The sequence below is a fragment of the Polyergus mexicanus genome, unplaced genomic scaffold, assembly GCF_030449975.1.
Source record: "Polyergus mexicanus isolate NDT 795.1 unplaced genomic scaffold, iyPolMexi1.0 SCAF_11, whole genome shotgun sequence".
NCBI lineage: Eukaryota > Metazoa > Arthropoda > Insecta > Hymenoptera > Formicidae > Polyergus > Polyergus mexicanus.
In genome coordinates this window covers 7,586,815-7,600,544 of record NW_027223331.1, presented here as the reverse complement: position 1 = coordinate 7,600,544, position 13,730 = coordinate 7,586,815, and the positions used below count along the sequence as shown (strand labels likewise).

Below are 13,730 nucleotides of genomic sequence, written 5' to 3'. Positions count from 1 at the left end.
AGAGAGTGAGAGGTCCTGCCAACCTCCATCGCAGTATGGTAGCCTGCTACATCAGGCAGCCTCTTTTCCGATAATTTGCCACTCATTAACATAAAACCGGGCCACATGGTAAGCGAAGAAAGACGGATGTGCCGAACGACGAGAAGCGCGCTTATATTATATGAGGAGAGCGAGCACACTCTTCTCTCTTCACCGTCTTATTCCTGACTGAGGTGAATAAGTGAGATGGGGTATAAATTTTACTGTACTGTATTTTGAGTAAAATGATAATCGATTATTTGAAGATAAATATTCAGATTAATAAACGCGCGGATCTACGATCACAAGATCATTGATCCATTCGTTAGCCTTGTAAAATCAAATCCAACATAAATGAAATGAATCTTTGGAACTTCACAATATATTGTATGTATGTAAAATGAATGTGACTTATTTATTCAATTTCATTAATGTTATGGAAACATTTCTCCAAGTGATTTACTTTTATTCATCGGTCGCGAGACCGATCGTGTTTTATCATTTCTTTTCTATTTTTCAAAGCATAAAAATTGTATTAATTAGAGTAAGATATAAATATTCCATATCAAGATTTTCCTCTTTTATATTTTATAGGATACACACTAATATCCTATAAAATATAAAAGAGGAAGATTAAATTGTCACATATAATAGATATATAAAATATCTATTATATATACACATATACATATGTGTATATATATATATATATATATATATATATATATATATACACATGACAATTTATTCGAGCTAATTTGATTTCTAATACATTTTGTAATATATAAAATATATGTATATATAAAAAAATCGGGAAAAAATCCATATATTGAACATTTATATATCCGAATATATAGATTATATATATATATATATATATATATATATATATATATATATATATATGTCGAATTCCGGTAAAATCTTTCTTTTTCTGTCTGTCTCTCTCTCTCTCTAAAGTGTTGACTTTCTCTTTTTGGATCGGAAGACGCAATAAATATTTCTATCTAAAGAATAACGAATTAATGTAAAATAAAATATTGCTCTGAATTATTATATATATCTGCTTAAGAGAGAATGCACACGAATAATAAATCAGATCAATTTTTTATTGTACTTTATATTGTATGTACTCACCTAAAATAAGAAGCGATAATACGACGATCCCCCGATACTTTTCTCGGTGATTCCAATATTCTTATTTCTCTGAGGGATATCTATATTCTTGATAACTTAAATTTTCAATAGTTTTATCGATACATTTAACACACAATACTTTTCTCTACGCTATACCGATATTGCACGGTTATATTTGCATCCGATAGCGTGCGTCTCGATAACCTAAAATCCCGGAGAGACGTATGATTATAATATCGTACCCGTAATGCGTGTAATTATACCATCGCAACACAGCGATTAACTTGATTCTGTTCCCTTTCGACACTCGCAATACTCGATCGCCATTTTATATCTGTATTACAAATGTCCCGATATCGCAATAATCGCGCGCGTAAACGAACGTGAAGACAGTTATACCAACTTCCTTTTCACTTTCGCCATTCCCGAATTTCTATTACGCGAATCAAAAATATAGCTATTGTAACTAGATATATTCGTGCGCTCTTATTGGAGGCGAGAAGATAGCAAGATAGTAGATACGGGCAAAACAAATTGACCAATCAGGTATCTAATATATAGGGCGCCATATTGTTACCTTTTTTCATACTAGACGAATGATTGGTTGATTTTCCTTTGCGCATTATACGTCTATGTAAAATTATCTATTTAAGCTCTAGTGCCTTTCGTGTCTCTGTTGAGAGAGTATACAGTCTTATATAAATCTGGATGTGATTCATTCGCTTTTTTAAACGCAACGTTAACGGAACTTGTCAACAGCCAGTCCGACAGAGCCTTTTGTTTACATTTATCACGTACCGCGTAACGTGAGTACAGTTGCTATTCTATTCAAAAATAATAACAACATAACATAAATATTACATTGTGCAAAGCAATTATTATCGTATATTATGTCGGTATTTTTCACGTTTATTGTCAGTATCATCTCGAGTGTCGCGACGAGATAGTTGGAATTTTCCAATATTCTTATTCGTATCATACATGGATGCGTTACTTACATAATTTATAATATCAAGAAACACACGAGAATATATAAGCGTGTGAAAGAACAGAAATTTTTATAAAGAAAAGAGAAAAGCAGTGAATATACGCGTTTTATCCCGCGCGATTATTCGTGACGTCACGACGCTTGTAACGCAGATCGAATAGCGATTTAATGGCGATCGCGCATCGTCAAGTATCGAAGGAATAAAATTAGAAAAATTATTGTTATATATAAGAGTTACGTTTCATTCCATATACATGCGTACGCGTGGCAAAGTGGCGTTTAATAAGAAATTGGGGCTGAAATGCGCGCCATATATTTGACAACAATATTTAATTCGCGTAGTACAAACTCGGAATTTTAGAATTGCCCTTTGGAATTTCACCATGTCGCAATGGAACCGGAAGTTACGTCATTTAGTATTCGCGCACATTCGCATCGTCTGTTCGCGGTCATTTGATGCGTCGAGTTACTTGTTATGCAAATTTAAATGAAATCGAGCATCGTGAGTATTCAAAGAATAGAATCAATTCGAATTAAAACTGTAATTGCTATTGTCATAATTATTATCATGATATGATTGTATGGTAGTTATAATTATTTGTCCCGTTACATCCGAGTTACGATCTTAGGTTACGATATTTTCTTTCAGAGAATAAACATCGCTCGCAACTAAGAATATAATATCGGGAGTGTCGACATAAATAACGGGAGTATCGAGAGAAGTATGTATCGGACGTCTGTTGTATTATGCGTAAATACTGTAAACCACACCGTATAATGAAAACGGGAGTGCCGAAAAAAGTATCGAAAGTGTCGAGAAAAATATCGGCAGTGCCAAGAAAAAAATATCAGGAATGCTGAAAAACTATTGACTGCTTCATTATCCAGAGGTACGTGATATATCGTAGATATATGTAGTATCGTAAATACATACATACATATATATATATATATATATAATATATCATTGATAGAGAGTGAGGAAATAATGGGCAAGTCCATTAAATGAACTCCGCACGACCGTAACTCTAAATGTTGAAAGAGTAAATGTGCAACTTAGGAGCCATTTTATTCATTTCTTTGAAATTTCCATAGATTCAGTTTCTATTCTTCAAAATATATATATGAAATATGTAAGTTGCAAAAAATCCGTAAAAAATATCCCCTATATTCTGAACATTTATTTTAATTAAGTTTATAAATTATAAAAGTATATAGAATAGTGTGTAAATATATTTTTAATCTTCATAGTTTTGAATTCTGCTCATCTTTCTTTAAAAAACAAAGAAGAGTAATTTTATAAAGACACAAAAATTATAATCATTTTAAATTCGCGTAGTATATTTTTAAACGTTGGTTTATCTCGAATATCAAATATTAAATTGATGAGTTTTGTCGTTACGATACTATACATATTTATATATATATATAGATTATCATGTTTTTTAAATTATAAATAGAAAATAAATAAAAAGAAGGAAACTATAATAATATAAAATAACGGCGTCTATATTAAATGTATCTCTGCGTTCACATTTTGACACTTTCGATGTCGCACGTAACATGTATTCTCAAAATCCTATTATGGTATCTATTAATAATCGCCTCTATTTAAAATTTTGGCTTGTTATCGTAAATTTTGCTAACATATATAAAGAATTAAGAATTTAATTAATAATTTAATTTAATTGAAAAATATTTCTATTAATCCCAGAAATAATAAAATCTATGGTAAAGCGAATATTTTTTTAATAGTTTGCAAATCTTTTTATATATAGGATGTGCAACGAGCATAGAATATTTCAATAAAATAAGACGACCTAAAATATTTCAATAGCGTATTCTGAAAATTGACTATAATATTGAAAAATCATAATACAAAAATTTCGAGATCAAAATAGTTTTCGAGTTATAAATAATTAAAGTGAGCTAATAGTATTGTTAATGATAATTTTCACAATACTATGTAATAAAAGAATGTGCGAGAGAATTCATAACAAATGACTTATCGGTATATGATAGACGACAGATTGCACATATGTGTAAGTATGTCTGATCGTGAGTGCATAAACTTTACGCGATATTATTTAATTTTAATTGTTTATAATTCAAACACTTTAGTGACATCTTTATTTAAGAATATCAATTCTAGTTAATCTTCAGAGCATGCTATTAAAACATTGTACGATGGTCGCAAAACACTTTATCGAAGATAACAAATTTAATTGATACGATTTCGTATATATATTTTCTTCTTATCTTATAAAAAGTATAAAACTGGAAGTAACTTAAGTTATGTCTCGGTGATGCAGATTTTGCAAACGTAATTTAGGGGTGCCGGGAAACGTTGAATTTATCGGTCTTTATCGTTCGCGTTTGTAAAGGAATCTTTGGTATGCCGACTATGCATAGTTGGCTCGAGTTTGCGACTTACTCGTAGTAAGCGAATGCCAACGAGCTCGAAGTATCCGCGTGCATAAACAGCTTCCGCTGAATCGACGAGGCGAAATCATTACCTCGTAATCGATATTCGGAAGTATCGATGATCGATCAACTTCCGTTCCAACTTCCGCTTCAACTTGCAAAGCATTGCATCGCTCGCACTTCCTCCTAATTGAGATAAAACTTCGTATGATCGTACTCGTGTAAACGAAAATGGTAGAAGAAAAATTTAAAAATTGTAGAAAAAAAATCTTAAACAGAACGAGAGCATAACATGGCTTAAATTTAGTTAAATAATACATGATTATGATTTCTCTCTCTTCTCTCTCTCACGGACTCAATCTGGTAATAGTTAAGAGAGAACGCACGTCTATCGTCGAAACACAAAGCCGTTACTATGTAACTTCAACCAAGTTTCAAATGCAATGAACTCATTGATAGCTCGAGCTTTGTCGGCTTGACAGCTTAATGTGTTCTGCGCTCTTAATGCAAAAATTACGTCACATATAAATTTTTACTCGGAAAAAAATTAATTATATTTATCTGATCTTTATGGGCTGTTGAATTGATACGCATGTACAAATGCGAATAATTCTTTAATTCGAGATAAAAGATGGGGGAAAAAAATTGAGAGTAACGGATGGTATGATTACGGGCTGACTCGGCAAAATTTTCGACTAAACTTCAAGCGTTGGTGCGACCGCAAACTTTCGTTATTTATAGGCCAACCTGAGTCTCTTTTAAAGTACGTTCACCGCGCGATCGCAGCCAAATTCCAGCGTTTATTATGTTATGCTACGCGTAGTGTTACGTTATGCAAAGTAATTCGCGTAATCGATTTTACTCGCACATATGGCCCGCATATTATTGCTACTAAATTTATGAATATCATATCAGAAATGATATCTCATATTTTAATTTATATTTGATATAAAGCAATTAAGAGAGAAAACACCGTCTTATAAGGGAAATATCTATAAAGTTTGCGTCACAACATATATCGGCAATATATGATTGTGATTTTTTTTCAAATATGCTAGATATTATGTAAAAGTATACTTTTTTTCTGTTATTGAGTATTTTCAATATAATATTTTACTATTGTTTAAGTTTTTTATTGTAAATATAGTAGAAAAAAAGAATCATTTCTTTAAAAAATTTATTGCTAAAGTATTTAATCTTTATTAGAAATCTTATCTCATCGATGTATCACATTTTATTAAAAGCACAAATTTCGACAATGACGTAGAAGATGACGTATTTGTATTTCGTTAGAAAAGTTTTTTCTAGAAAGATGACGAGGTATCAGATATAAATATAAGCTAGGGTCAAGAGATATATACGCGAGACAAGTCTATACTGTCCTATACTGACATTCTTTAATTTGATCTTCATTCATAAAATTTTAGTTAAACAATCTCATTAATATTTGCTATTTTTATATTGATATCTTTTCATTTTGAAATAAAAAGTTTTACATATTATAATTAATATATCATTGACATTATTGGCTCAAAAAAATATGCTAACAAAAAAAAATCATACATGCGGCATTGTTAAATAACATGATCATAAAATATTATTACGCCTGCTTTGGACCGAGTCTTACGACACTCATATTATGACACTCGTAGAGAATATGACATTGAACTTAAATCGTTAATAACTTCCGGTCATGATTGAAATGACCGTAAGTATATATTGTTTCATACAAAATAGTTGCAGCGTATCAAAAACTTCACAATATTATTTTCTCTTAGATATGTTTTAAAAAATTGCAAATTTTTTTCATTTATTAAGAATCATATGATATACGTTTCTCTGTTCAAAGATTACATATCTTTATACTTTTATTGATATCTATAATTTTTATTGCAAAACAACGACCAATAATGTCGATTGTTGCGTGAAGTATGTAAAGATAAATATATTATCAAATAAAATTATTTATATTTTTCAGATATTATTCCTATATATTCTATAATAATATCTAATAAAAATCTATGCTAACGCATGTATTAAATCGAAAAAATAATTTTTTCTACATTAAAAATCATTTTTCACTAAATAACATTTAATAACATTAAATAACATTTTTCTCTCTCTCATCTTCGTTTCATGTAGATTAAATCAATTTTGACGAGAAGATAACTTTGATTGATAGTCCATCGGAGATTAGTTTGTAGTCGTTTACAATCGTAGATCGCCACATGTGCAATTATGTAAACTATGGCGGATTACGAAGGACGAGTGTATATAATATTTAAATGATCTCCTTTCGCGAGGGTTAAAAGGTACCAAGTAACGAGTGGAAAAAGCCACAATAGAATCAATTTATACAACTTTTTTTTATAAAAAACATTTATCTATAAAAAGTATTGATTTTTCACATTAGATAATATTTCACTCAGTATAATTTTTAATTTACATACATACAATCGAAGATTTCTTGGATGATATAGTAAAATATTGGATTCGTACATTGCTATAATTTTTATTTACTTTTTATGTTTTATAGTTACTGTACTTATAATTAATTGTATTTTATAGTTTACTGTACAAATTAATTATAAATTCAAAAATACACGCGCGTGCACATGAAAAAAAGCTAAGCAACAGTTCAATATAAATATTTTTAATGAACAAAATTATTCTATGAGAAGAAAATATTATCGAGAAAAGCTTTTAAAATGATTTAATTTTATTGATTCAAAATTTTTTAAAGAACGATTTTAACTGATAATCAAAAATACAAACTAAATTAAATTTATCTTGGCAATGAATTAAGGAATTCTGTTTTATTCCTATATAGTTCCTATATAGTATAATAAAAAAAAACACGCGCGCTCGCGCGTTTATAACTTAACTTGATTTACTTTTGGTTCATAAAAAAAAAAAAAAATGCAAAAAATTTTATTTTGTTAATAATTCGCAATTCTTTCTCAAATTTTCACAATCTTAAAACAATCGCGTTTTTGTATATATTATGCTATTTTCACTTGATGACAATTTAATTACTTTAATGTACATGTAATAGAGCGCGTATAAATAAAAGGGATATAAACTATTAAGAATATAAATAAATTAATTTTGAAACATAGCGTTCAATTTCATCATATTTCTGTATTGTATTCATGTAATTGCTATATCACGTTCGCATTATGTGTCTAACAAATGTTTTTATTGGCGTTGTATACAAAATTGTATATAAAAATTCGTCAGTAACACTTTCGAAAGAAACATCGACTTCTAAATTTATTCAAAGCTCTCAAAATTTGCCAATAGTTTTTATGGCATCGATCGAGTGGTAATAACAAAATTCGATCGATTTGTGTTGTTTTCATATTAGTTTATTAATTTTCTTTATTTCATAAAAAGTACAATTAAAAAAAAAAATTTTATTAGTTAATTAGAAAACGGCAGTAGTTACAATAGCACAATTATTTCTAAGAAATCGTTAATGAAGACTTACCTAGAACACAAGATGTAAGAAGAATTTGTAATACGAGTTTTTTCATGATGCCAAAACCTTCGATAGCGCTCCGATCTCGGCGGCACGTTGAATTGGAATAAAAAGAGCAATGCGATTTACGTCAAGAGCTCACGCGCGTTCTTATCTATATTTAGACGTCACTGCAATAATAGCCCTGACTGTACCGAGGAAGAGACTGGAGAACAGTGGAGAACTGTTCGCACCGGAAAAATGGTACTCTTCCGGTTTCGCTGTATCGCCGTGCAATCGAAAGAGCTAGTTTGAATCTTGACCTATTATTAGAAAATACTCGAAGAAGTTGTATCATTCGCGTAACTTATTCTGCGAATCTTGCTGTACTCGGTATTTCCTAGATAGAAATTGGATTTACACAATTTTCATCAATTTGTCACTCTTTGCAAAACTTGTTTTGCGTGGGAAACATGCTCTCGCTTCTTCAAGTATTCTCGAGCACGATTTCGAAGATCTCTGGATAACTATGTGAAATTGTTGATCGACATGAAACGATGAGTTTAGAAAAACTTCGCGGCTGGATCTTATTCGCGCTATAGATTACCTGGTGCGAATACTATCGAAGTGACGCGCGACGCGAGGGAGACTGATCGTCGTGGATCTAATTTTCTGACTCTTCCTCCTCCTCTACTTCTTCCCACTAGATTACCTCCTACATCGATCGCAGAGGTGGTGATGCCTTGTCAAAAATTTATATTTATTTTTGTATAGTCCTGTGGGATTCTGATGTAAAGTAGAAAGCGGACTTGTTAATGGAAAGATATTAATCAAGCGTGATTCAAAGATGATCAATGAAATGAAGTATTTGCGGATTTCCTAATATGGATAGTTTGATGTTTCTTAGAAAATTATAGAGCGATTACATTATATATTTGTAACTATCATCTATTTATAGAGAATGGAAAATTTAGTAAATTAAAATAATTATTTCACTTTATTTTGTAGATCTACGGGGTTTTATTGATTTAATTCCATAAAGAATATATTTTCAAAGTAGCACAAAATGAGATAAATTGATGACACTGATAACGAATGTTTTGAAAGTAATCTTTATGTACATTAATACAATTAATCAGTAGCAAATGGAATCGCTCTATATTTATGGACGCGATCTTAAGCTTTCTGACTGATCATTTGTTTAATAAGGATCAGCTTAATAGGCAATCCATTCAAGGATTCATTAAAGGAGAGTAATCTACTTAAAGGATTATGGCTTACCTCGATCGATAAATGATACTTAATGCAGCACATTAGCCTTAATCTAACGATTAACGTCAATCGACGATAATAGAGATATAACCTTTGTTATAAGTAACAATTGTTTGTTTTGAAAGTAATCTAAATTTATAAAGGTTTTATATATATAAATTTATATTATAAATTTACAAAAATTTTACATCTCTACCTTCGATTGAAAATCGTGAGTATTGATTGTCGACATTAGGATAAATTTCTGGAGTGGAAATTATACAGTGGGAGTTTTGCAATGTAACATATTATTAATATTTATTTATTTCACTGATCATGACAAAGTAATAATTATGTAAAGCTGTTAAAGTAAAACCCCGTTATTACTAGATTGTGTACTGTATTTACAAGTATAGTTCACACATCCCACAAAAATTTCGTGACATATTTTTTCTCCAACGATATATATATATATATTTTTTTTTTCTGCGACGCGTGTAGCTTTTGCTCATCATATAAAGACCAGGCGAGTAAAGCTAAAGTTTAGTTTTTTGTTCTTTTTCCGTTTTTCTTTATTTCTCCTTTACAATTCCTTTTACTCAGATAAATAAACTGTAAGCGCCACTATTATCTGCCATATAAGAAAAGATTATTGTACCCAAAACCCCATTCAGTGAAGTAGTCCAAGTAAAATATACTCTAGTTAACAATAAATTATTAAATATCTATTCACAATGTATGTATAGGCTATCGTTATTACTATCATCATCGTCGCCGGACACTGCCATTTCCTCGCCATTATTCTCAATGTTGTTATCACTATTCTTACATACACACGATCTAGAATTTACTGTATTTGTGTGTGTTATTAATGAGAATTGGAAGTTTACGAGGTTTGATGGTGAATCTTCCTACTTGAACGATATTGAAATGCATTGAGACAGTCGCGAATTGAATGTTACAAGTGCCAGCATTTGTATATATTTTATCGCGAATAAATGTCGCGCGATGAGGAAAATTCACCGTAAAATGTCACTAATTTCTGATACTTTATTCTAGTTATGAATAATACGGATGAAAGATTATTTTTTATGGTATAAAATGCATCTTGTGTTACAACATGAATTTTATCTATGATATCTTATTTAATGTGACATTGTACATTGTTTTATGACTTCTCTTGAGCGAGCTGCACCGATAGTTAACTGATCGTAATTCATTTACGAGATACGCAAAGAATCATAGTATGCGCATGGAATATATACAAAGATATTCTTTTATACGCAACATTTTTATACGTGCATAATACGGTAAAAGTCGTTTAACACTTTGGTTTTTTGTTTCTCTCTACATAATATAGACTTAGTCAACAGTGATTAACATTGACTAACTTGGTGCAACTCTTTTCCAGATACTTAATATTAAATGCTTGCCGAAATTGTGTTGACAAGCGTTATGATGGAACCGGCGTGAGCCTCTTGGAGGTCCGACGGTGACGTGAAATGAAAACGATAATGCGGTTATTATCAACTATCACGCGCTAAAATTCAATATATAGTCGCATTCAATCATTTTGCTATCATTCGGACACATAAGAATGAATGTTTACATGCACGCTCGTGCACGCGTATATATAAATCTCATAATTATAAATCTTTCTATGTATATATTTTTCTATTTCGCGCGTTTGTTGAAGATGATGTTTCGAAGTCTTTTGTCTTTGAAACTTCATCTTAACGAAAAACGTAGTGTGAGAACTGCACTATGTATACATTAAGTAACTTTTCGGTCGTTCTCATCACCGACGATTGCGACACTGATTGTTCGTAAACTCGATAAAAGAGACACCACAAGAATTATACTTACTAAAGGAGGATGTTTTACAAAACTAGCTTATTTGCGAAATGAATTTGTAAAAAAAAACAAGAATCTATCGAAGACCAATATTTGAGAAATGAAATGACTATTGTTGTCATCTCCTGTGTAACTGCAATTATAACTGTAATTTCAATCCCGAACACTGCAAAAATGCGTGTCTTTAGGATATATGCTACTGCTTCTAATTGTTTCTCGATGAATATTGCAGGATCCGATTTGGACGATTCAATCTTATCATCGTTCAATACAAGCGCTATACAATTATATGGTGTTTCTTCTAAAATTCCACTCTATATTTTGCACTCCTCGTATAGAATATGACTTTCTTGTAATCTTTATATACATATCTACTCTCTCTCATTATAGATTTTGCTAGTTAATCGGCTGCTATATTGTTTTACAACTACAACATTCGACTGACTCACAGTAATGATCGCCATAGTTCGCTGCGAATGTACGACTGTATTCGATCTGCATTTTCTCCCGCGGGCTTCCTCTTTATATCATTTTATTTCAATTTATTCGCCATACAAAAAGCACGTACGCTCGAACCACACTCGTGAGACTGACAGTTGCTTTTATGTACTTTTCACTTTTTCTTTGTTAAAAAATGGATTGAGGAAGATAGAATTGGGGGATAGCAAAATTGCTGGATAGTCAAAATCTTTTTGAAGAACGTCGATAAACATCGAGAAAAGAGTTGCGTGTGAAATGTTAGCGTTATAAAATGTTGCATAGGACGTTTAAAAAAATGATACTATAACGATTTTTTGGCTGAATATATTTATCGCTTTTTCTTTTTTTCTTTTTCCTTCTTTTTTTTTGATTGATTGACAGTTCTATTGATTGACTTCTCTTGATTTTTTAGCGTTACAAAACAAGTTTATCGATGTTTGGCATCGTCGATATGAAACTCGCGTCCTCATTTAATGCTGTATAAAAACATTATTGTAATACACATAGTATCAATTAACAATCACAATTGACAATTCATTAAATTCGTGCACGCAACAAAACTTGTCAAAGATTTGACTTTAGAAAAAACATTAATAATTTGATTTTTGATATCATTGTAATCTTTTTCTAACATATACTGTGGTACAATTCGCAGTCTTAGTAACGCTTCTTCGTGTGCTTCTGACAGAATTATATTTTTTCAAAACAATTGATGAAAAAGAAAGAAACGCGGCTAAATCCGCACCGATTCTCCTCGTGATCTTTAGAGAAACGTTAAAAATGCGAACGTATAATTACAACGTTTCAAATACATATTTTAGTGTTGGTAGAGACCGCTTTGTGTTGCAACTGAAAAAGGAAATTGGCAAAGCATTCATACTCTCGCAACATTTTCTCCTATTTTAATAGCTCTCTCGTTCGTTTTCTCACTCTCACTCGCTTTATTTTCGCTATTTACAAACGTGTGGCTTAAATAACGTTCGTTAACATTTCTATTCTCTTCTTCTCACTTTCATTCTCCTCACGCTTTCTCTCTCTCTCTCTCTCTCTCTCTCTCTCTCTCTCTCTCTCTCTCTCTCTCTCTCTCTCTCTCCCCCTCTCTCACACACACTTTCTCTCTTTTGTTTACCTAAAATAATTATGTTAATTTAAAGTATGTGTATGTGTATGTTTATCGCTGGTTATTGAATTGAAGGACAGACTAATTCTCCTTCATGTTCATTAATTTACGATTCAATTGTATTACATAAACAAAATCGGATATTCATGTTATAGGAGAGTAAGACATATATAGAAATTAGATAAATAATTGTTTTGAATTTTATAATTAACATTATCAAATAAAGAATTTTTTGACATATCGCGAATAAAGAAAAGAAAAGAAAATAAATATCGATGCAGTGTTGTATTTTTGTTTTGTCGGTATACAAAAGTTTCTCTCACAATCTACATAATATTATATACAACAAAGGCGAGAAAGTCGCTTCGTAAATATCAAGATAAATATTTTCGGTTGCTATGTAATTCTGATACATTGTGTATCGTCGTATTATGTGTCGGTTCCATCACTGCTGAATGAGAAAATTAATCAGTATCATTTAAACTGTCGTGAACTTGTCCTTGTTTATAAACCAGAGGCTGGACGATATAGAGGATTGCCTCTGATGGGAAGCACATGAGCCTCGGAGTTGAATACCCAATCGTCCAAGCTTATGAGATCATCGTCGCTAAATAGTAAATAAAGATACTGGAAAAAGAAAGAACATATTTTTATGTACTATATATTCACATGTTTAGTGCTTTCATAACATACATATATTACGTTAACTTTTCTGTTCTTTACTTTCTGCGTTATATATTGTGTGTGATTAAATCGATACTGATATAATTTGATTAAATTTTAAATAATATGCTTTGTTGAAATCATATTCTATTGAATATTATATATTTATTATTTAATTTTTTTTTTTACTTAAATATATCCTGATTAAAAATATTTATCGTGTTATTATATTATATAAATACTAGTTTATAATAAATAATATATACAAATTGAACAAGAAAAATAAAAAAAAATCCCTGATATAATGTTAATCAATCAGATTTATATTGATTATA

General features: G+C 30.7%; 2 protein-coding genes and 1 long non-coding RNA gene across 6 annotated transcripts in view; 1 reads left to right on the top strand and 2 right to left on the bottom strand.

The window, feature by feature from the left end:
- Window positions 1-8,679, bottom strand: part of LOC138937462 (xaa-Pro aminopeptidase 1) — a 31,878-nt gene extending 23,199 nt beyond the window's left edge. Inside the window, exon 1 of the mRNA XM_070303779.1 lies at window positions 8,058-8,679. Coding sequence (XP_070159880.1) covers window positions 8,058-8,103 — 46 coding nt within the window. The 5' untranslated portion in view covers window positions 8,104-8,679. The remainder of the gene's footprint in view (window positions 1-8,057) is intronic.
- Window positions 1,889-13,730, top strand: part of LOC138937470 (uncharacterized) — an 82,474-nt gene continuing 70,632 nt past the window's right edge. For all 4 annotated transcript variants that reach the window (XR_011447520.1, XR_011447521.1, XR_011447519.1 and 1 more), the window contains exons 1-2: window positions 1,889-1,961; window positions 2,793-3,033. This is a non-coding gene — a long non-coding RNA (uncharacterized lncRNA). The remainder of the gene's footprint in view (window positions 1,962-2,792; window positions 3,034-13,730) is intronic.
- The window catches only part of Alpha-man-ia (alpha-Mannosidase class I a), a 348,789-nt gene continuing 344,670 nt past the window's right edge, over window positions 9,612-13,730 (bottom strand). The window contains exon 9 of the mRNA XM_070303787.1: window positions 9,612-13,359. Coding sequence (XP_070159888.1) covers window positions 13,237-13,359 — 123 coding nt within the window. The 3' untranslated portion in view covers window positions 9,612-13,236. The remainder of the gene's footprint in view (window positions 13,360-13,730) is intronic.